The 24,472-nt window shown below is 50.5% G+C and overlaps 1 protein-coding gene across 1 annotated transcript in view; it reads left to right on the top strand.

The window, feature by feature from the left end:
- Nucleotides 1-20,898, top strand: part of ZNF831 (zinc finger protein 831) — a gene marked incomplete at both ends in the record, with an annotated part of 57,662 nt that extends 36,764 nt beyond the window's left edge. Inside the window, 2 exons of the mRNA XM_081098009.1 lie at nucleotides 19,508-19,668; nucleotides 20,023-20,898. Of these exons, the coding sequence (XP_080954135.1) occupies nucleotides 19,508-19,668; nucleotides 20,023-20,898 (1,037 nt within the window). The remainder of the gene's footprint in view (nucleotides 1-19,507; nucleotides 19,669-20,022) is intronic.
- Nucleotides 20,899-24,472: the final 3,574 nt, after the last annotated feature.

Genomic DNA, 24,472 nt, shown 5'->3' with positions numbered 1-24,472 from the left:
AGCCTTAGCATATCATTAGCACATTACGCTTTGATTGGTTGAACAGCTGACTGGTTGACTAGACACTTAGTATATTGGGCTTTTATTATATAGGATATCAAACATATGTTTACCTGTGATATAAGTCAGCTACTGCTGTGTAACAAAACACCCGCAAACTCAGTGGTTTATAACAATAAGGATTTCTTATTGCCCATGAGTCTGGGTCAGCTAGGCATTTTGCCAGTGGCTGGTTTGCTGGTTTGCTTTTGTGTCTGGGAGTCAGCTGGCAGGTTGGTGGGTCTGGCTGGTCTAAGATGGCCTCACCCACATGAGGGTTGGCTGCCAGCGGGGGGTGGTGGTGGTGGTGGTGATGAAGTAGATTTCTCCCAGCCTCCCACGGGTTGAGAGAGAGAGAGAGAGAGAGAGAGAGCGCAGATCACACAGCACTCTTGAGACCTAGGTAGGGACCCAGCATGCCATCACTTCTGTTGCCACCCCACAGGCCCAGGGGAGTCCGGGACCTGCCCAGATTCACGGTGGGAAAATGACTTCTCTTTGGTTGCAGAAACACTGGGAGATAAAGCTCTCAGCGGCACAGCGATATGCCCAGCTGGAGAGTCGGTTCTCATCGTGAAGAAAGAGCATCAGAACCAGGGAAACAATTGACATGTCTGCACACGGGCTGGAGGTAGAGACAGGGTGAAGTCCGCCATTTCCCTCCTTAAAGAGAAAACTTCCTGCTCACAGTCATACCATCAATGTCATTTTTCAGGGACTATTCACATGCTAAGACGTTCCTCTGTGCCTGGACCAGCAGGCTCTATAAGTGGTACTAAAATCATATTTCTTTTTAAAATTTTATTTATTGATTTTAGAGAGAGAGGGAAACATCAATCTGTTACTCCACTTATTTACACATTCATTGGTTGTTTCTTGTATGTGCCCTGACCGGGAATCGAACCCACAACCTTGGCATATCTGGACGACACTAACCAACTGAGCTACCCAGCCAGAGCCACATTCTTATTCCTTATTGAACTCCCCATCACAGTAAAAAGTTGTTACCACCAATAAATTATAGATAGAACTTTGAAGTTCTAGTTAGAGAAAAATGTTTTTGTTTGTTGGTATTTAGAGAGCTATGTGGAACCTGGTCGCTAACACGCAGTGGTTGCTTCCTGGCTGGGGTTGTGCACGTCTCTCCAAGTCCCTCCTCTTCCAAATGCTCTGCCTGGAACAAACCGCTGTGGCTTGCTCCCCACCCCCTGCCCAATTGTAAAATGAGGAATGAGGTTTCCTGCTTTGTTCGCACCATTCCAGGTACTGCCCCTTGCGGTGTTTGGCGTCATCCTGGCCACTTCCTTTCAGTCATTGCCCACTTGGAGGATGTCAGATTATATGGTGAGCTATGGCAATGCAGCAGTAACAGTACCCTGCTATTATTTACATGGAGCAAAGCATGAACTGTCGTAATTGATATATGGGTATTGCATCATTCCTTACCGGTACTCACCCAGGGAGAGCGCCTGGATATACCTATATATGACCCCGTAACAGAAAATTAGTATCATATGTCACAGAGAGCAGACCAAGTCTATGGAACATGCAAACACGTGCTGGCTGGTGACTGCCCTCAGGGTCAGGCTCGTGGCAGGAACTGGGCTGACATGATGGACACCTTCCATCGTCTTCCAGTCTTCTTCAGATACAGGGCCCATGCCTTTCAAAACTCATAGTTACCGTTTAAAGAGAACTACTCCTTTAAAGAAAAAAACCCCACAAACCTTGATGAATGCAAATTGACATTAAATGGAGTTAAAAAAAATGATCAGGGTTTTGAATATGATTATAATCAGTGAGAATAGCGGATCAGAGTCAAATCATTATTGATCTCCCTCGTGGGGGTGGGAGGGAGTCACTGCTGTGAATTAATCAGAAAAGGAGGTTTTCTGCACAGCCTGTCCAGAACCCTCCCTGGGGCCCACTCCACCCTGGGGCCTGGACCTGCCAGACACTTAGTTAACCCTTTGACGAGCCAAGACCTGCAACCAAGTCGGTGGAGCATCTCTGTGGAGGGTCCTAGTTACGATTTTGAGAAATGAAGTGGGCAAGCAGCAGAGGGTATGAGTTTTGGAGCCAGACTAGTTTCAGTCAGTAAGTTCATACAGCAGGTCTTTCCTGAGCACCTATTATGTGCTATTTAGAGTGTTTTAGGTGCCGGAAAAATTATGATGCTCAAGACTGAGCCAGTCTCCTCCCTTATGGAGCTGCTGTTCTTGCTGAGGGGAGACGGGCACAACTCACATATAAGTGACGAAGACAAGAGCATGTCATGATGATAAAGGCAGCACTAACACATTCCTCCCATTGCACAGACGAGGACACTGGGGCCTGCTGAGGGAGACCTGCTGCAGGTCACACGGCCTCTGCACGGAGGGGAGACTTGATGATTTTCTTTAAACTCTGAGGCACAGAACTCACCAAACCAGGGAAGACAGGCTCACAGCCATGCCTGAGAAGAGCTGCACAGTAAGGGCGTAAGGGAGAGTGTGGGCCTCAGAAGGTTTTTAGATTTCGTGTAGTTTTAGAGACACTCGCAGCAATGGAAGTGAAAGACCACCTCCTTTCCCACAGAGCTCTGCCCAGGAGGCAGAAGTTTGCACAGACTTTCAAAGTGCACCTCGCACATGGCTTCTCTTCATTTACCAGGGGTGGGGAACGTCCGCCCAGGCTGGATAGGGCTGAGGAATCATTCAGTTTGGCCCTGCCAAGGCATTAGGGGTGAGTTCATTAAATGTTTGACCGAATACAGCAGGCTAATTTTTAAGTTGATAATTTTGTATGGCCCACAAATCCTATCTAATAAAGATGGAATATGCTAATTGACCCACATGCTACAGCCAATAAGGAGAGAATATGCTAATTGACTGCCCCACCCTAAAAGATAGCAGTGCCCACAGCCACAGATGGACAGCAGGGGAGGGCAGTTGGGGGCAAGCAGGCCAGCAGGGGAGGGCAGTTGGGGGTGACTGGGCCAGCAGGGAAGCAGTTAAGTGTTGATCAGGCTGGCAGGGGAGTGGTTAGGGGGTGATTGGGCTGGCAGGCAGAAGCGGTTAGGGGCAAACAGGCAGGCAGGCAGTCAGGCAAGCGGTTGGGGAGCCAGCAGTCCCGGATTGTGAGCGGGATGTCTGACTGCCAGTTTAGGCCTAATCCCATAGTCAGACATCCCCCAAGGGGTCCCAGATTGGAATGGGTGCGGGCTGGGCTGAGGGATACCCCCACCCAGTGCACAGATTTCATGCACCGGGCCTCTAGTGATGTTATAAATCTCCAAATGGCCCTTGGCAGAAAAAGGGTTCCATACCCTGGTTTAAACAAACTTTTTATTTGAAAACAGTTTTAGATTTACAGAAAAGTCATGAGGTAGTACAGAGGGTTCCATAGGCCTTGCACCTGGTGCTCCTGTCAACATCGCACGTTTGTGTGGCACATTTGTTACACCCGCTATGGACACGGAGTTGCTAACAACCCGCAGTAGATTCAGGGTCCCCTTGCTTTTTCTCAGTGTCCCTCTCCGGTCCAGGACCCTGCCCACGACACCACGTGACATTTGGCCGTCGTCTGTCCTTAGGCTCTTCTTGGCTGTGGCTGTCTCTCAGATTTCCCTTGTTTTTGATGACTTAACCATTGAAAGGGGTCCTGCTCTGGTATTTTGCAGAACGTTCCTCTGCTGGCGTTTGTCCGATGTTTTCCTCATGGTTAGACTGGGGCGATGGGTTAGGGAGCAAGACCTCTGAGGGGAAGTGTCCTCTCATCACATGTCAAAGGTCCGTAGTGCCATCGCAACTCAACGCTTTGGATGTTGACCTTGGCCACTGGGTGAGGTCGTGTGTGTCACGTTCTCCACTGTAAAGTGACACCACCCCCTCCCACCCTGAGACTTCTGCCCGCAGGAGTTCTGCTCTCCCTACCAGAAGTCTCCAGCCCCTGCCTCCATTCCCCTGTCCTCCCCGGTCTCCGTCAGTGCGGCCTCTGCCCTCTGCCCTGTGCCGCCCGCCCACCCTCGTCTATCCTCCGTGATGCCTGGTGTAATGAGCGTTTCTGGACCAAAGATAACCCGGACCTGCTCCATGACACCGAGCTCACCATTGTATTTACTGCATCAAAACACTATTGGGAAAGTAAATTCCTTTCGTCTTCCTTGGAAATATTTGATAGGAGCTGCATTAGAATCCTCACTGAGAAAACATGCCCAGAACCTATCATCGGAGGAGAGACGTTACCCGTCGAAACATAGAGGCCCATAGGGTGCATGGCTACACGGAAACCTGCTTACATTTTATTATTTACCACACGATTGTGTTACTCCCATCACTCTCCTGGCTTTCCCGCAGGCGGGCGTCACCTCTCCCTGGACAGCCCTCCGGACAGCGCCTGTCCCTTCTCTTCCCGCCAGTGCAGGGGGCGGGGCCCTCATACAGGGGAGAAGTAGTTCTGAGATAAATAGACTAATAATCTTTTAAATAGAGATGTTAAAGGCTGTTTCTGCACAGTGAGGCTAAAACTGTCTGGAATGGACAGGAAGGCTATCGGCCATAGGTCCTCAGCCTGCCTGTCGGCCCTCACACTCTGGCCCTGTCCTGTGGCCTCCGGGCCTCACAGCCCCCTGTGGCTTTAGCGCCATGCCTGTCTGAGGTCCCCCAAACAAGACGTTTCCACGCAGTGTTGTGCCTTTCTCGGCCTGTATGCAGCCAGGCCACGACCACAGAGTGAGCACGTACAGACGTCCATCTGTCCCCAGCCCGGCCCTGGCCGCATGGACCAGACTCCCGCTGTGCCCTCCCTCCCAGTCACAGCCATCGCCTCAGGGTGGGTCATTGTCTCGTGAGCCCCTGTCATCGGGCAAAGAGGTGCCTCTGGTGTCCTCCTCTGTGGTTCACCGGCAGGTTTACCGATAAAAGCCAAAATCTGCATCCCTTTCCCCACCTCGGCTCAAAGAGAAGAAGGAAAGTTTATTCCTTTCCTCTCCCTCCCTGCTGCTGTGAGATTCTTGAGGGAGGAGCATGAGCAGACCCAACTCTCATCTAGAAAACGTCCGGGACCTGCAATGGTGGCCTCGGCCTAACTCTGGGCTGCGATTCTAAGTAACGCCCCTTCCAGCATCCTGACGGCGCCAGCCCTCCTCGCCGGCATCTCTCCAGGGCTAACTAAGGTTTCTCCTCCAGAAAGAGCCCTCAGAATAACCACCTGTACCCAGTGCGGATGGGGGAGGGCACTGGGGCGGAAAGTGGGTAGATAGCCTTGGGTCTTCGTATACACGGCAGGGAGAGAAATACAGGGAGATCATAAACATTCATATGCTTTCAAAATCGACTTTCTGAAGGCTATGTTTTCACGGTGGTGTTAAATTTTTTTTTAATGGGGGGAGGGCTTTGGGTTGCTGCGTCTCCCTGCTTTGCTTTGGCGTGGGCTGGGCTCCTGGGGCTTTGGGGAGACCCCCCTCAGTTATTTCTCCATTGAGAGCTGTTGGGAACACTTCCACACTCAGGGTGTTTTTGAGGTGCCCTCCTCCCACAGACATCTTTGTTGATAATAACTGTTCATCTCAATCAACCCAGACCCCACAGCCGTCCCCGGATCCACGGCGACAGAGCCTGGAGCGTGGGGAAGAGGTGGCTGCCCAGCCCAAGGCTTCAGCCAGACTCTTCTGAGCAGGGCCAGCCAGCCCCAGCCTGCTCCCCAATTTCTACGCTCCCAGGCAGGTGGCCTGAGTTGCAAATGAAAGCGCAGAATACCCGGTTAAACTTGATTTTCAGATCAGCAGTGAGTATATCTTTTTCAGCATGACTATGCCCCAAAACTGCATCAGGCACACTGATGGGAACAATGATTCAAAGTCCCATTTAACAGGGCGCCCACATTTCCCCGGGAGCCCTGCCCTCAGGCCTCAGACCCCCTTGCAGGCGTCAACCTCTCTGAACAGGCTTTCCAATCTGATTTCTCTTCCGAATCCTGATCCAGTTGAGATCCTCACTCATCCCTGCCCAGTCGGCCTGCACCCTTCTTTGGCTTGGTTGATTCTGGGATGCTTGTTGTTTAAACTCTTTTTTTAAAAAAAATGTATACTAGTATCTGTATTTAATCTTTTAAAGATACCTGTTTTGTGCAAATGTTACTGCTTACATAACACACTCAGACAGTAGTGCTACAGATTCATACATGTGCACACTGGGCTGCATGCCTCTCTACACGCTTTCATTAGACACTGGCATTGTGTTCACACGGTTCATGGGCCACCTCCTAAGAGGGTGGGAGGTGGTTGCAGTCACTGGAGTGCCTGGCCCTCCTGATCCCCCTGAGCAGGCCATTGGGTCTCTCTCTCTCCACTTGGTGTCTCTCCCAGTCTCTTCCCTTTGGGCTGCTTGGCTTCTCAGGACCGGAGGTTGCTTAGCTGAACCCCTGCATCTCTGACCAGAGGCGAGCTGGGGGTGCATAGGTCCTCCATCGCCCATTCCTTCATCAGTGAGGTCACTTTCACTCTCTGGTCAGGGCTGAGCCCTGGGAGGACAGGGGTTAATCCTCTTTGAAATGGGGAGGGGGAGGGGAGAGCACAGCGCCCCCCATTCTGGCTCAGAAAATACTCTCAGCAGCCCGGCCTGGAGGTGAGCACCCCACAGCCAGGCCGCCTCCACGCGGAGGCCTGGCTCAGGTCTCATTACTGCCCCTCGCCCTCCACCAGAGGCTGGGCTGGACGCCTTCCCCGAATGATGACGGCGAAGAAGCTCGGTCGTCACTCAGGGGGATACAGGGCGGGGGGGATTTGGCAAGAAAAATGGAGAGCCTGGCTTTTCTGTCTGAGAGAAATGTTGACAGAAAATAGACTAATCACCCTCAAAAAAAAAGTTTTGAAGGTTACCTTTGCATACAGGGAGCTGAAACCCCCTTGAAGAGAGAGAAAGCCTGCCATTGCGATCTGAGTTGTTTGTCTCCCTGGCGGGCCGCAGCGGTGTGTCCGCATGGCGTCCCCTGGGCCTCAAGTCCACTCCACGCTTCCCTCCTGCTTTCCACTGACTTTCTTTCGATGTTCTGGAAGCCCCGCGTGGGGAAACCTCCCAGAACGCACTTCCCTGAGTGCCGGCCTCACCCTCTGCTGGCTGCTCGCGCGGCTTTCTCACTATTTCTGTGCCAGCACCCTCAGGAACAGTGTGAGCGCCTTTCTGTTAAGACCATTATGCTAGTTGACTGCATGGTTATCTGAGCTGTGTCCTCTCTTCCTGATCTGAATTTGGTAATAACGTATTTTTAAACAGAAGTCAAGAAGAATTCCCGAACATTGTTTAAGCATTGTTTAAGGTTTATTCCTTCTCTGTCATCTCTTCTTATTGGACCTGAGTTTTCCGTACTTGATGGAGTTGTCATTTCTTTCTGCTGGCACTGAGGACAGACAGGAAGATATTTCCAAGAGGTAATTGTATCAACCTAGCTGTCTTTCATTTAAGAAAATGGCCAGGTGGGATGCCCATGCGAATTGTGTGGCTACCTCCAGACTCACCCCCCCCCTCCACCTCCATCCTACCCCCGGGGGCATTTTCTGAGTGCCTGACATTGATTATAGTCCTTTCCAGACAAGACCTGAGGGGTACCTTCCCCTTTTCTGCCAGGCCATAGGTTCCTTTTCCCTATCGCTTTAGAATTGAAAGCAGGCTCCATTTGTGGGAGCGAACTAGAAATCTTCAGGGGCGATGGGGAGATTTGTGAAGTGCCACAAAGCATGGACTTTCTGAAGGATCCTAATGTCTCCATTACTGCTTTTTATTTATTTATTTTTTTTTGGGGGGGGGGTTGTTTTTAGAAATACGATTTCTTAATTAGTGTGGGAAGATTAAAAATGACTTCCGGGGCAATAACCAATCTGGTTAAATTAGGAAGAAGTTAAGCATGCTACTCTGAGGCTAGCAGGTAGTTTCTGGAGGTCAGAAAGTCCCGGCATTGAAGTCTCACATCATAAGAGGTGGAGTCTCTAAAGCTGGGCTGAGGACAAAGGAGTGTCTGCATAGAGTCCTAAAGATTGAGCCCTGTTGTTACTCTTTCCCCTTTGTTCCGCTCGAAGGGTGCAGGCAGCCCGAGGTGGAGTGCAGCCGTCCCCCTCCCTCGGTCATGACCGGCCCCCTTTATTTCCTGTCAAGATCCATAGAAACCAGAGAGAGGCTTTTGCTCAAAAGCACTCCTGAGTCTCGTAGCCCCGGGTGTAGGCGCGAAGCACTCGCTCGCTCTTTGGAGATGGAAACCTTCAGCTGAGATGAACAAAGTTGAAAGTGTTTCAATTTCAGCATGGCCTGCCTGGCCAGTTTCTCTCATTACTAAGAAAGAGCCACGTTTATAAAACAAGCCCGAAGGCATACATTCCTGAGTAAATTTGGGTATAAAAAGTTTCTATAGCCAATTTGAAGCTGCTTTTATTCTTCCCCTTTTTATATCAGTCCCCTGGCTCTTGAATAGTTTTTAAGAAACGCTATTGGATGTCGTACCTGTTCACAAAATATTTAGAACTGGCCTTCCAATGTTGTTTAGAAGGAATATCTGAGTGGGAGAGAGCATTCCGCTCGCCAAACACTTGCCTTCCCTCAAAAAAAAAAAAAAAAAAAAAAAAAAAGCAAAAAAGAGGAGTAAGAAAACCTGAGCCCAAGCACCACAGGACAGATAGATGTGCTATGAAGTCAGGATAGTGCTCCCTCAGCCTCTTGTCCTGGTCATCTTGTCCAACCAGGTTGGGCCGCCTGCCACTGGGGTCTGGGGAAGACCAGGACCCAGGTGTCGGTCCCAGGGTCACGGGGAGTCAGAACCGATGAGGCCACCTCCACCTTTGCTGTCTCCCTCTGTCTCTGGTCTGAAATGAGTTTATTTCCCCTTCTCGGGATCAATGAAGGAGAGGAGGGAAGATCTTTCTTCCTAGCCAGTGTCATCGAAATGGATCAGTTCCTTCTTTTTAAGGATGCGGATCTGGAGGGAAAGGGAGCCCTCTCCAAGGCCTCCATTGTGTTTCGGGAAGCGGACTGGCTTTTGCAGACTCATTTCATACCGAGGACCATGGAAAACGATCATCCGAAGAGCAGAGACCCTTGGTGTCCACCCTGGCATTGTGGGCTGGAAATGGCATTTTCAATAACTGCATTTCTTTCCCCTTTACCTCATGCCTGCTCTGCCCTCTAAACCTTAGGTACATGGTCTGGGCGAAAGCTTAAGCGAAGGATTGATTTTTAAACACAGCTTTCCACGAAATGTTTTTCAGGGAAAAAGAAATCTCTGGGAGGAAAATCTCAGATTGATTGCCTTTCATCAAAGAAGTAGAAAAGACATGAGGTACCAGGAAGAAAGTCATTTTTGACATAAACCATGATTACTCAGAAGAGACAAACTTCCAGAAATTGCGCCAGGAGGGAGCAATGCTCTGTTATGTAGTTAGACTCTCATCAGTGCCATTTGCTGTCCCTCTGAGGGCTCGTTCAGCTACCTTTTCTCCGAAGAGCAGGCGGGGCTTCTGAGTCATCCTCCTCCGCTGGCTCGGGAGGTGACATTTAGGGATTGCTCAGGCAGGTCACATCCGACTCTCGAGCCAGCTTACCTGAGGTGTGAGTCACAGCTCCTCTCCACGGTGGCATTTACCACAATGCTAATCACTGTGCAATTATGTCCTAATTTCTGTCTCTTCAGCGCCATGTACACACCATCAGCGAGGTAGAGCTGAGCTGCTCGTCACCAATAAGCCCACGCTTAATTCCAGGGCGAGCGCGGCCCCCTCTCTTCTCCCTCCCCGTCTCGTTTACTTCCTTTCTCTCCAGCACCACTCCTTTTAAGTTCTGTACATAACTCAACTTTCAAGTGACTGAAATATGTTACCTGGAGCCCCCCTCTGACCCCCCTGCCCCCCCCCCGTCCCCGTCCCCCAGCATAGCTCAGGGAAGACCCCTGGGGATCACGCGATGGAAGCAGCCAGTGAAGACATGGCAAGCTGAGCAGAACTTCTGACAGGTACTTTCTGAGACAAAAGGTTAACCCCGTCATGTTGACGAGGTAAATACCACGTGAGGGTGTTGATGTGATGCTCTGAGATTAAGGAGATGGGGGTTTTTTCCTTTCTTCTGAGCCTTTAAACTGCTCGTCTGTCACACGTGAACTGGGACAGGTGGGCTGGGCGCTTCTCCCGCCCTCTGCTCTGTCACACATCACCGTGATGCCTTCCGCACGAGCGGCAGCCTGAACTCCAGGGTCCCCTCCGCCACCAACGCCCTCCACGCCTCTGCCTCGCGGTAATGGCTCTGCTCGCAGTTTTCCTGTCAGAATTAATGGGAGAGCTGCTTCTCCTAAAGCCATTAGTTAAGTAATATTGCTTACAGAATCGCTGGAACAGGATAACACCTCCTTCTCTAGGATGTAAATCTTGAGAAATGATGAGGCAATTGCTTAAACACATCAATTATATTCCAAAGCCTGAACTTCTTCTCGCTATAATTTTCATTTAGAGTTGAGAAAGTTTGAAAGTAATGATCCATAAAGTAAGTTCTCTTGATTCAATTTTGGCACTAAATAATTCAAATGACATGAGCCGTTTTTTTGTGTTTTTTTTGTGTGTGTGTTGTTTTTTTTTTCTGTAGTTTTCCTGCTTCCCCACAATTTGTCCTCCTTTTTTAGGGCATGCTCTTATTGTCAGAGCATGATTAGAGTTTCAACTTACCAAAAGGTTTTAAGCATGCTCTCCCACTCAGTGTGTTTTCTGGGGAAAATGGTAAGTGGAGTGTTCTCGAACTGATTGCCTTTCATTAGGGAAATGGAGGAGCTCGAACCAAGGAGAAAAGTGGTTTCTGAGAAAAGAGATGGGACATGATTACTCGGAAGAGGCAAAATCTCAAGGAAAAAAATTAGGATGGTGCAGAAATACTTTAGCTTTGGTTAAAGATGGAAAAATACATTTTCCTCTTGCTTTTGTGAGTCAACTTTTCTCTTCCTGAGAAACTAAACTTTTGTCACAGAAACGACTGCCCTCCCAGGAGCGCGTTCTCCCCGGACGGCACCGCTGTGCGGCTGCCCCGGCACCTGGAGCTCTGCCTCGTTACGTTAGAGCCCATGTCATTGTTTATCTCTCATTTCTCTTTCAAACCTTTACGGCAGCACCGTGCTTGCGGCAACGTCGGCCTATCCAGGCCACGCGGCAACCCCAGCCCCGGGCCAGGCGGCCAGGGAGAGGCTGATGTGCCTCACAGCTGTCCACGTGGGCAGACAGGTGTGAACAGACACTTTCTTATTTTATTTTTTTACACAAATAGGTCATACCATCTGTGGTAACCTACAACTCTTTTCTCCCTCATAGACCTTGTATGTAGCCAGGCCCAAGTATAAATAGGTAGGTGGTCAGTCACTGAGTGCGGGGAAATCTCTGGGAGGAGAGTGATCAAAACCCTCTCATCTTGGGAACAGGCAGTGGCGACGCTCCAGGCTGCTTCCAGGCCGACGCTCTCCAGGTGGCGGGAGTGGAGCCCGAATAAAGGTGGGCGCTGCCTTGCCCACCGTTTCCTCCAGGCGTTTTCTTTGTGTTTCGTTGGGGCTTCGGGGAGCTCAGCTCTGCACCCCTGTTCTCACCAGACTCCTGGGCAGGGGGTGCGGAGGGGTCTCTCCGGCTTCTCCCCCTTGTCCTTCTCTCTCCTCTGACGGGAGCTCATGGCTCCCCGACATCTGCACTCATTAGAATTAATAGAGAAGTATTAATTCTTTCCCTAAAGCTATTAGTTGAGTCATCATGCGCTGAAATTGCCGAAACAGAATAATTTCTCCTTCATTTTCAGGTGTAAACCTTGAGGAAAGATGAGACACTGTTGCGAGTCTATCAATTACTCCCCAGGAAGAGCCCACATACAGGTTTCATTTAGCAGCGGAAGCTTCAGATACTGGTGCAGGAGGCAGCGGGCGGGGCGCGGCCGCGGCCTTGCCCTCTCCCATGGTGTTTCCTCTGCTCTCTTCTTTTTTCCTCCCAAGATCCCATCGTCCTGTTTCTGCTCCATGTGCTAAAGTCACACTCGTGTTGTCTGAACACAATAATGGCTTTAACTTAAAGCAAGGTTTGAAGCTCCAGTTCACCCTCCCTGTGGTTAGTGGAGTACTCCTGTGTGGGAAGGGTTCTTGTCCGGCTGCCTTTCCTCAAAGAAATAGAAAAGAGATGAAAGCCACTAAGAAAAGCAGTTTCTGAAATAAAAGATCTGTGCGTCTGTGATAGCTTGGAGGCAAACTTTCAGAAGATTGCAGTAGGGCAGGGCTGAGAACCTGAGCTGCGCTGGACACACGGGTTTTCTGGTCCTTTCTCCAGCCCCCTCTGCCGAGGCCACCCACTGACTTCAGTTCATTCTCTGGTTGGAATGGAGGACCCCTGGCCCCTGCCAGAGAGGAAGGAAGAGTCTCCTCCATCCTTTTCGGCCAAATATTTTCCCCCATAGGAACTTTGTGAACAAAAATTGTAATAGGATTGAAGAAACAAATTTACTTCCAAAACAGTTTAGTGCAATGTCTAGATGCAACAGAGACTTGAGAATATATATTGCTTGAATAATTACATGAATTAATTATATTAACTTATTAGAGAGAAAAGCAGCCCAAATAGGGACAATGTCAGAATGTGTGATTTTACGCATGTCCATCATATAGGTGGGGCCAGGGCCTTGTGTCACCATCTCATAGCACACTTTGCTTTTTCATAGCATTTATTGCATTTACTTGGTGGGAAAAAATTTAAAAATAGATTTTTATTGAGAGAGAGAGGGAGAGAGAGAGAGAGAGAGAGAGAGAGAGAGAGAGAGAGAGAGAGATGTGAGAGCAGAACAATTGTTTGGCAGCATCCTGCATGCCTCCCACTGGGAATCAACCCCTCAGTGCACAGGACGACACTCCACTCACTGAGACACGGCCAGGCACGCTTGGTGACATTTTTGTGTAATTATGTGAGGACTGGATTTCTCCCCCATTTGACTATAATTTCCATGAGGGTGTCTGTCCCATTTGCCCCTGGACACATCCATAGCCTGCCCTCAGCACCATTCTTAGCACAGAATATTGGCCGTGCTCAATACTCCATAAACATGGACTCAAGATATACTTAGGTACAGTAATATGGGCTCCAAAAATATGGATTCAAAAAAATGGGCCTAACAAACCTTTGAGTAAATGAGGAAGTCACTGCCCACGCAATGGTGACTTTGAGAGTTCTGCTCAGCTTTCCTTAGATAATTGCAAATTATATTTGCCAGCAGCCTGTGCATCCAATGTCAGGGACACTGCGAAACCATTTCATCTGAGATCAGTTAATAGGAGATTACGTTGCATTATTATTTATGCTTAGAGCTTGCTTTGAAGGCCGATGTGGTAGGCTCATTTTTATCCCTTCCTTATAACACAGTCTTTTGGACTCCCAGTCAATGGAGTTCTTGGTGTATTGGGGCAACCGAAAGAACTGTATCCAATTACTTCCATCAAGATATATAAAAGCCTAAGCAACCAAATGACAGTTGACTGGTTGCTGTGATGCGCATTGACCACCAGGGGCCAGACGCTCAACTCAGGAGCTGCCCCCTGGTGGTCAGTGCACTCCCACAGCCAACCTGCTGCAGCCAGCCAACCTCCCCCAGTCTCTCCCCTCCCCTCTGGCCCATCTGATCACCGGCCAGGCCGAGGGACCCCACCCGTGCACGAATTTGTGCACCAGGCCTCTAGTCTCTATAATAAAAGCCTAAGTGTCCGTTAAGGTGGAATGACCAGAACGATAGGTTGCTATGATGCACACTGACCACCAGGGGGCAGATGTTCAGTGCAGAAGCTGCCCCCTGGTGGTCAGTGTGCTCCCACAGGGGATCGTCGCTCAGCCAGAAGCCAAGCTCATGGCTGGTGAATGCAGTGACGGTGGTGGCGGGAGCTTCTCCTGCTTCCATGGTAGTGCTAAGGAGCAGCGAGCAGGTGGGTGGTAAGGAGCGAGGAGTCCCAGACTGCAAGAGGGTGCAGGCCAGGCTGAGGGACTCCCCCCTCAAGTGCACAAATTTTGTGCACCAGGCCTCTAGTTTTCAGATAATGATGTTAGAGTAATGTGTCTATTAGCATTTCAGTCAGGCCTAAGGGTTGGACAGCTGGGAGCAGATTGGCCTTGAGCGATGTCTGCGCCATGTTGGAAGCTTTGCCTTGTTGTTGCTTTACTCTGCTTTCTTTCTAATTGTTGTGCAGTTTCTTATAAGCCTTTTCAAGATGCTAAATTTAAGTGTGCTATGATGCTTTAAGTGGTCTCTGCCTCTCTAAGCATGGTTGGGCAATTATTTCTGAGGAAAATTATTAAGAACGCAGCTTTAATCAGAGGGAGGGCAGGGAGGCAAAGGAGCTGTGATGAGAGACGGGCTTTCTAATAAGATTTGCATAATTGCGTGAGTGCTGGAGTTTCTGATGACTGCACGGTGATGAAAGAATCCGAAATTTCTCAGGATGGAAGGAGAGGTTCCTACGTGATGCAGAAACCTACATGCCTTAACGTGTGACCAGAGCACTTGACTTCCTGAAAAGGGCCATTCCTTTCAAAGCAAGTTAGCGTCCTGCTCCAAGAACCCAAATTCATTTAACACACTTCGGTGACATTATTTGGGCATTTCCCCCCACACAATTATTAAAGATAACTCACTTTTCTCTGTAGACTGTAGGTCAGAAGCAAATTAAATCAATGGATTTGCCCCCCTCGCTCTCAGGTGAGTCAGAAATTATTGGTCAAATGTGCACATGGCCTTTCCGTTAGACTGAAAAACCCGCACGAGCTGCCGAAGAGACATTTGACCAATCTGATTATTTCCTCTTACTAATTGGTTTTACTTCATTGAATTGAATGAATTGTCTGGTTGTTTTGTCAATGTGGAGACACGGCTTAATCCACTTAGAAGGAGAGGAGGCGCTTGGTAAGCTGTGGGGCTAGTGAAACATTTATCATCATTATTAGCTTTTGGTGATTTTTCATGGGTGGCAATGAAACTGTCCTCCATCATCCACGTTCATCTATTTGACTTCTGCCCTAGCCAAGCCTTCCCACCTGACCCCACCGCACTGGTGACCTTGAAAGTGGCTTTCCCGCTCTGCTCCCCTCTCCCGGAAATGTAGTCTCCAGACAGGAGCTGCCTGCATCGTAAATGTTGTGGCATCCTGCTGCCATGCTGGCTTCTTCACCGTGACAGACCCAGCCCCCTTCCCAGCACCTGCCCGCACCCACAAGATCTGCGCCCCTGGGCTTCCCCCCTTTCCCGCGCCCCTGCCCCACTCAGCACCCTCCTTCCACCTGGCTGCCCATCAGGCCCTGGTCTGCCCCCCTGGGGGTCCCCCTCACCCTCATTTCCATGGGAGGTGCCACCTTTCCACAGATTTAGGAATGGGAGGCGCTCCCTTCCGCCCGCCATAGCCTCCCTGTTCATGCTCAGCAGCTCCATCCTGCCTCCTTCTCATCATGAGGCTCAGGTGTTTATGTCCTTCATGACCCTGTCAACCAGAAGCGATCTCATCCTCCAGTTTGCTCCCTTGGTTTCTCCTCTGTTAGGTCAGAAGCTCAAAGGCCAGGGCGCCTGGGCTGGCTCTCCGACTCCTCTGGATGGAGTGTGACAGCAGGGACTGGGGGAAGCGCATTGAGAAAATGGATGGCATGCCACGGGCCTGGTCTGTGCCATCGGAAACCCCGTGCACAGGAGCCGCAGTGAAAGCCGTGCTCAAGGAAAGGCCACGGCGTCTGGCCCCAAACTGATGCCCTTTTCGCGGGTCTTCCAAGCTGCTTTGCTCGGGATTAGCGTACCGGGGACCAGGCAAGAAGCCCCTGAGACAGAAGCAGTAGGTCGGTCCTGTTGGTACAAGATGGAGGACAGAACACCTTCATGTGGTTCCACTTTCCTCTAACAACCGGGAGTCAGGAAGGAACTGTGTCTGTGAGGCACCGCTTTCAAAGACAAAGTGACAGAGGAAGCAGGCCCCAGTGACATGGACTCGGCAGGGACAGCGATCCAGGCACACCTCAAAACTCCGAAATCCACAGCCCAGCAGACCTCCCGAACCTCCACCACTCCTCCCTCCCACAGCATGGTCACCCCTCTCCCTCTCCCCGGCAGAATGCTGGGGGCTCAGTCCTGGAGAGGGTCCAAAATGCTGGGGCCACCGGGCACAGTCAGTTGAGCTGGGAGTGGGGGACCACATTGAACACAGAGGGTTCAACCAAAGGGTTGACACTGCCTGCCGGTCCCCCGACTCTCAGTCCCAGTTTCAGCTCCAGTGCGGGCAGCCTGGCTGCGCTTCCCAGCGGGAGGCTGCGTCCTGGTGCACCGACCAGGCCCCGGCAGGAGGCTGCGTCCTGGTGCTCCGACCAGGCCCCGGCAGGAGGCTGCGCCCTGGTGTGCCAACCAGGCCCCGGCAGGAGGCTGTGCCCCGGTGCTCTGACCAGGCCCCGGCAGGAGGCTGTGCCCTGGTGCTCTGACCAGGCCCCGGCAGGAGGCTGTGCCCTGGTGCTCTGACCAGGCCCCGGCAGGAGGCTGTGCCCAGGTGCGCCGACCAGGCCCCGGCAGGAGGCTGAGTCCTGGTGTGCCAACCAGGCCCCGGCAGGAGGCTGTGCCCTGGTGCTCTGACCAGGCCCCGGCAGGAGGCTGCGTCCTGGTGTGCCAACCAGGCCCCGGCAGGAGGCTGTGCCCTGGTGCTCTGACCAGGCCCCGGCAGGAGGCTGTGCCCTGGTGCTCTGACCAGGCCCCGGCAGGAGGCTGTGCCCAGGTGCGCCGACCAGGCCCCGGCAGGAGGCTGAGTCCTGGTGTGCCAACCAGGCCCCGGCAGGAGGCTGTGCCCTGGTGCGCCGACCAGGCCCCGTGGAGACCCAAAGAGAATGACGCCAGGCTTTGCCACTTACACGGGACGGCCAGTCACCGTGCAGGGAGGCCCACAGGGACAGATTGCACTGGAAGGAGCGCCCAACCAACGCTCATGTGCCTATTTGGTGAACATGGTGGTGAAGATTGCTGAATCCCTCAGGAAAGTCTTTACTATGAAAAAAAAGATAAAAGCAACAGAAACAAGGAGTTTGGAAAGAAGGGAGCGGATGTAAGGAGAGACAAACTTCACCAACATCAACCAACCATTATTCATATTAACAGAGCCAGTAAGAGAAGATGCTGGAGCCATGAAATAATAGCAGAATGCTACAAAGCAGGAATAATGATTAATATTAATAGTGGGCTCTTAGGAATGAAAAACATGATAGCAGAAATAGTATGAGTTGGAATAGAAAATCGAAGGAATTCTCCCAACAGTAAAATGAAAGAAAACAAAGCATAGAAAATAGAAAAGATAAGAAAAATCGAGGATGAGACCAAGAGGGCCAATAACTTCACACGGAGAGTGGAAAGAAAACATAAGGGAAAAATCAAAGACAATGTATTTTTCTGAGACTGAAGGACGTGATTCAGATCAAAAGGCTGCACCGAGTGCCCAGACGGTAAAGGAAAATAGACCAGGATGGAGGTGACACCCAGAGGAGAAGCAGGACTGCTCAGAGCGAGAACAACAAACGCCTTCCCCCCAGGGTCCCGAACCGCGCGCCCTGCGGCTGCAGACTCCTCAGTCCGGGACGGAGCCAGCCGGTGCCCGCTTGGAAGGGGAATGCACCCGTTCGAATGTTCTCCCCAGACAAGCAGCCGGGGAAGGGCTCCACGTTTCCTCCCACTCACCCTTTCTCATGCAGCTACCAGGAGCTTTGGGTCAGGGAAGCCAGACAGTAAACCGAAAGGACTGCGGGGCCTGGGGTCCAAGGACGGGGCTGGAGGGAGGCCTGGGCACAGCCTCGCGGGGGCTGGAGCTGCAGTCCAGGGAGCAGGCCGGAAGGTTGCATGAGTGGTGTTCGTCCCTATCGGCCTGGGAACGCCGCCCGAGACCCTTTCTACCTGCACGGCGATGACCGGAGGGAAAGGGAGGCGGTGGAGGTGGAAGAGGGTAAAGGGGACAAATGGTGAAGGAAGGACACGTGACTTTGGGTGCTGAACACACAATACACAGATGATGCATTCGGGAATTAAACACTTGAAACATATAATCTCATTAACCAGGGTTATCCCAATGCATTCAATACAATTTTTTTTTAAAAAGCTTAAAGAAAAAAAGGAGAGTAGTCTCATGAGAGATCCTTCTAAGAAAACGAAACCTTAGACCATTGGGAAGGAGGTTAGAGGGTGATGTTAGTAATAAGTCCATAGAAAACTCAGCAAAAGAAAAACTGACTCCAGGGAACACCGTGTTGGTAATTAAGGCCGTTCCTAGCACACCGAGGCTCTGGCGCGGACAGCGCACTCCTGAGCACAGCAGTGGAAACTGTCAGCATTCCAGCCAGATGGCCACAGCCGTGACCTCACTGCTGAGAAGAGAGGGGGGTGGGGGCTGTGCATACCTGTGTGGTGATGAGGGTTGTGGAGAAGGTGTGCTCATCCTGATCCCTCATAGAAGTCACAGACTGTCCTCCAAACTGGAAATAAAAGCAACAACCAAAAACAAGCCAAGAAATGGTGCTCTGAGCGTGTTTGTGGAGGACAGGAGACACAGTGGTTCTCAACCTTCCTCATGCCACGACCCTTTACTACAGTTCCTCATGTTGTGGTGACCCCCAACCATAAAATTATTTTCGTTGCTACTTCATGACTGTAATTTTGCTACTGTTATGAATCATAATGTAAGTATCTGATATGCAGGATGTATTTTCATTGTTCGCGACCCACAGGTTGAGAACCGCTGCCAGGATCCAGTAGGCGAAGAGGAGTGGGTGGACAGGTGCTGCTGTTTTTCTTAATAAGTAGAAAGGTTTGGTTTTTTTTAAAGTCTGTGCGTTTGTCGCTTTCATCAACCTAAAAGCAACTTTTAAATGGGGCCTAATGCTTTCTCTGGGACACAGCGATTCTAGAATGTTCTTCTCATCTTAACTCAAGATGGGATCTACCTTCCCTGAGATCTGTGGTGCCCGGACCTGCATTCCAGGGGAGGCTGTTTTGTGGATGTTGTGAAGGTCACACCTTTGTCTCCCCCCCGCCCCCCCGACCCCCCAATCAAACCATCGCCATCGCAGAACAACAGCAACACAAGACTAGCCTCCCGCGGCTGGCTGCCCAGTGCTCCGAAGACTCCTGCGTGCCAAGGGGGGATTTTCTTGGCTCTGTGGTCAGAGAACTCAATCTGAGATTCACCAATGGAAGAGGACTCTGATGCAAAAGAGCCACATGGAAGGTTTAGGGATTTTCCCGCCTCTGGGAATTGGTTTTGCCCCATTTCCTCTCGTCTTAGCAGAACTGGAGATACTTTATTTGGTGGCGGGAATTGGTTCAAGGGACTTCGCTTTCCCGTGTGAGATGAGGGCTTATGAGCTCAGAGCTCGTCTTGAGAGTACAGGTAACCTAGGAAATTACTACTTGCTGATTTAATAATTTCAGGTGTATGTACATGTGCCTCCCACGTTTAGGGCTAAGTCTGCAAGGGGAGTCATCTTGTGCCGCCTCAGCATCACCTCTTGGTTGTGGGGACAGAGAGAAGGAGGAGAAGACCTGGAGACCAATCTCAGGAGGCAGCTCTCCCAGCACAAGGCCAAGGGCTGTGAGGGACAGAGACACCTGGACCGTGCAGGTGGGAATTCTGACTTCGGGCCGTCTCTGTCTGTCCGTTGTCTGGGGTTATGGCTCTCCTGTCCTTGTTGGTGCTCAGTGGGCTCGGGACTGGTGGGGTCATGGAGGGGTTTGCGTTTTCACGAAGCCAGACAAAAACACAGGGCAGTCTCGTCAGGTGATTTTGTGTCAACTTAATGCCCCAATTAGTTATTAATGGAAACCGATTGAGAACATGATATTGAAGGTCACGCTCAGTAAAGAATCATTAAGGACTCAAGCCCATGTTTCATTGAGGACCATGTTTCTGACCACAAGTTTCTTGTACCAATTAACGTTTTCTCCTCCATCTGCTTCCCTTTGCACTTCGTTACAGGACATCATTCCCTCTGCCGGTGAGTGTGGTGGCCGTTGTCCTCAGAACGCCGCAGTGGGGTCAGGACTGGCCCTGCCACCAGACTCCCGCATGCACATGGGTGACCACAGCCTTCCCTCCCGTGGCAAAGGTCTCGACCCGGGGATTCCTGAGACTCAGCGGCTGCCTTCCCAGGAGCCAGTCTCGGCAGATCCCAAACCACGCGCTTTCTCAGATGCTCAGGAGCCTTTAGCCTTTGAGTCCAAAGGAAGCTCTCCCCGCCATGACACTGCTACCTCTGTGGCTGCCATTGGTACTTCTCTGGGGACAGGAGGAGGTCACACCACCCGGGGAGCTCCCAGTGCAGAGCCACAAGGCCATGGGCAGGCTGCAGGGGAGACTCAGACACAGAGCTCTCCGGACAGCAAAGCTCTGGCCCAGGGCCTGTCTCCGTCACTCAGGCCAGGGAAGCCTTCACCGGGGCGAAGACTTTCAGGTTCGGTCCCATTGAGGTCACCTGGGAAAGCTCATCCTGACACGCCAACCTCAGGGCCAGGATCAGCTAGTTCACAGCAAGAGGAAGGGAGGCCCGAGGTGCGCTGCCTCCCCGGGGGGCAGGAAGAAGTCGCTCACCCGCCCGGGTGTGCTTTAGAGTGCGGGGAAGTGCTGGCCCCCGGCCCTCCTGCAGGAAAGGACACTGAGGAAACTCCAGAATCCGGACTAATGGCTCTGAAGGATGGTGTGGTTCCCTCAACACCAGGGCAGCCTGCGGGTGCCCAGGAAGCCTCTTCGAAAACCATCAAGAAGAGGAGTTTGGGAGGAATGAGGAAGCAGACGCGAGTGGAGTTCAGTGACACCAGCAGCGACGACGAAGACCGGCTGGTGATAGAGATCTGATGCTCCCGGGTAGAGGGTGTCTGCGGTCGGACACTGGCCATGCTGCCGTGAATGCCGTCTGCTGGCGGACTCCCGGGCCCTTGTCATGAAGCACCTAACGATTGGGAAAGCCATGTTGGGTTCTTTCCAAGTCATCCCCAACCAACTCCAAACCCCTGACTCAGCCTCACCCTTCCCAGACCCCCTGGGCTGGTGTCCACAGGTGCCAGGAAGGGCAAAGGTGGCCGTGACCGCTTGGCACACGCGACTGTGGCTGGACTCCCAGGTACGCTCTGCCTCAGTCCTCACTGCCTCCTCCGTAAAATGGCACTAGCCACGGAAGCCACGTTTACCAACAAGTTCACCCCACAGAGCCAAGGCAACGATGTCCTCATTAGCAACTGGGGGTAAGCACCGGGGGGTGGGGGCGTGAACTAGGGGGTGAATCGAGCACCAAATTACTTCTGTTCATTCTGGAGACAAAATTCAGATTCATTAAAAAACTGAAGTTTGGTCAGAATAATTCTCCTCCTCCTCGGAAGTTGTAAATATACTTCAAAATGCGTGATCTGGTGAAATGCTGATTATTTCTCCGTGTCGCTCAGTGGCTGATGTTTATGTATGAGTCAGCGACACAAGCATGTACTGTCTGGTGCCTGGTGCCTTTTCTGTCGAGACCTCTGAAACTCTTGGTTTTTCCAACTCTTGCAAAGGAACGTTGTATTGAAAGTTAATAGAACCGTCTCTGTAATGAGTCATTGAGGGGGGAAACCCACCTATTTCCCTCTGATTCTCTGTGTCATACTGTGCGCTGAGCACTTTCAATTAGAGGGTTACATTTAGTGATCTCTGCGCTTCACCGCTGCCTGCTCATCGTGACGGAGCCTTTTCGTTTCCTCTCGAGGCTTCAAGGATACAAAACTAATTGGAGTTTTGACGCTGTTGTACATCTCAGTAATTTTATTTTGGGGGCTTAGTGTTACTTTGCTGTCAAATTAAATCAGCCTCTATATTGTGCAAGTCAGAACAGCACAGAAAAAATCGCCCAATATTCCAAGCCAATGCGCCCCAGTGCAGAACAAGATAGCTGGGCTGTGTCGGCCGACTCAGCGCGCAGCCTGGGAAGTCCTGCCTTCCTCTCCTCCTTGAATGGGAGAGGAAAAACTTAAAGAGACTTACACTGCTGCATTTCAGTAACATTTTATACTTTATGATTTTGTACAATCTGAAATTTATAGCTCAGCTCTTTTGGTTTAACTTTGATGTAAGAATGTTCCTATGCCCTCCTCTCATATTTCAGATGGTGTGATGCACATCTCACACCTACGGTATACTTTAACATGGCCTTGCCTGTCACTATGGATGGTCACACTGCAAGGAACTTCATGTGAATTTTTCAATTTCAGGGTGATTGATGGCAAACATTAATGGGGGGCCACCTCCCCCTGGTGACTTAGCACGTGTCCGTGGTCATCTCATATGAGGTCATAAATACTCAAGTGATGTCAAGCCCATCTAAGAAAAACATGAGGAGGGAGGTGAACAGGAGGTTAGGTATTTTCCTTCTGTGCTTTCCGAACCAAACAAAAGTGATGTGGTGATTACCTACCCTTTGAGCTATCTGCACTACCTTGATAAGCGAGGCTGTCTGGAAAAGTGGCCTGAGTGCAGAGGGAGGAAGAGCAAAGGCCTGACTTTGCCCTTAACCACCTGGGAAATCTTGGTGAAGGCACATGCCCTCCCTGTGCCTAAGTTTCTCCAAACGAGTGTGAGAGAGGTGGACAAGGTGAACTGATGTGTCTCCAAGTTCCGATCCTGTGAGGATGCATGGGCTGCCTCGTCTTCACGTAGGAGGTCTGGGTGGGTTGGGTGGGGTCGCCCTGCGGAGGGGTCTTGCACCCAAGATATTTATTTGGGAGGGGACCCGAAGCCAAAACACCTTCTGCCATTTTTTTCCATGAAGAATGTGAGCTCAGAGATGCCCCACCTATTTCACCCCCAGAGTTCCAGATTTGGGGGCGCAGTCATTTAGTTGATCAGCATTGGTTCATCATTCAGAAATGAAAAGCAAAACCATAACCTACTGTGTGAGTGGAGACTGCGTGTCTGCAGGCTGGACTGGCTACCTTGTCTCCGGAGGCCTGGTCAGGGTGAGAAAACGACCTTCCAGATCCTTTGCTCCTGGGGGCTGCCAAGCTGTCAGCTAGTTGACCAGATCCAAGTCAGCAACTCATGGTGGCGGAAGCTCTGTCCTCTACAAGCCACCACTTTGGCTGCTGCATCCCAACCTAGACTAAATAAGGCACGTTGAGCTCACCTCTAACTCCCTGTGTCTCTCTTATAAAGGTGAGCAGGTTGACAAACCCCTTGTCACAGCTGGTCATTTAGCTGGTGGCTGATATAAAGTAAAGTGTACCTTACTTTTATCAACATGAATTTGTGCAAAGCTATATTCCAATGTCTTAAAAATGTATTTTGAATGACCCTAGAGGACTTAGCTATTGAAAATCATCCTAAGGTAAAGATTTTTGTTGTTGTTAATGAAGGGTCCTTTTATAAAGCAACCAACAGTGTCTGATTTTTATAAATCTTAGTTTCCTATGGGTTTTTTTTAAAAAAAGCAGAATTCAATTCTAGGGATACATCTTTAAGGATAACATGAATAATCTATAACCCAGTTTGGGTTACTGAAAATAAAATTTCAATATTCTCAATTTGTCATTTCTACAGTTTTATACCCTGCAAATGTGTGCTCTGTATTAGGTAAGGGAAAAATGAATCTATTTCAGAATAGGGCCAACCATACTTTAAAGGTCAGGGCCCCTACTCTCCCGAGTGCTATTAACTTTATTGTACCTTCAGGTAAGGGTCTTAACCACTGGTTCCTCAGCTTCTTCCACAGAGAAGAAATCCAGGAATGCCAACGTGAGCTAAGGCAAGGGACACTTAGAATCCTTTGCAATTCTCATGGGGCAAAGTATACAAGTACCATGACCCAAGATGCTCAAGACTCACCATCAGGTTTATTGCTGCCACTGTACCTACACCTGGCCAGATCTCACTTGTTAGAGGTGTGTGGAGGAAAAAGGTTTTATGTCCTCCCTTGGCAACCTATACTGTTAAGGGACTCTTATAGTCACGTGGGTTGTGATGGACAGCCTGAATCCTCCTTGTCGGAAGGCATGATGTAGTACAACTCATCTGTCCTGTTAGATACAACCTTTGAGATTCTGGATAAAGCTAACATCCCTTTAGTTCACAATCAAGCAGAACCTATGGTTCATTTGCTAAGAGGTAAAAAAAAAAAAGATGGGGGCAGGGGGTGCCTCTGGATTTGAATCAAAACCCTGCTCAACCTGGCTGGCATGGCTCAATGGTTGAATGTCAGACCTATGAACCAGGAGTTCATGGTTTCATTCCCAGTCGGGGCACATGCCCAGGTTGTGGGCTGGGGCATGTAGGAGGCAGCTGATCAATGATGTTTCTGCCTTTCTTTTCCTCTCCCTTCCTCTCTGAAATCAATAAAAATATATTTAAAAACAACCAAAAAACCCTGCTCAGCATGGTGAGTATCGAAGGGCAAGGTAAACTCCCT

The sequence above is a fragment of the Myotis nattereri genome, assembly GCF_964212035.1.
Source record: "Myotis nattereri genome assembly, chromosome: 8".
NCBI classification, from domain to species: Eukaryota; Metazoa; Chordata; class Mammalia; order Chiroptera; family Vespertilionidae; genus Myotis; species Myotis nattereri.
Note: the sequence above shows the minus strand (reverse complement) of the source record. Positions and strands in the feature narration are given on the sequence as shown.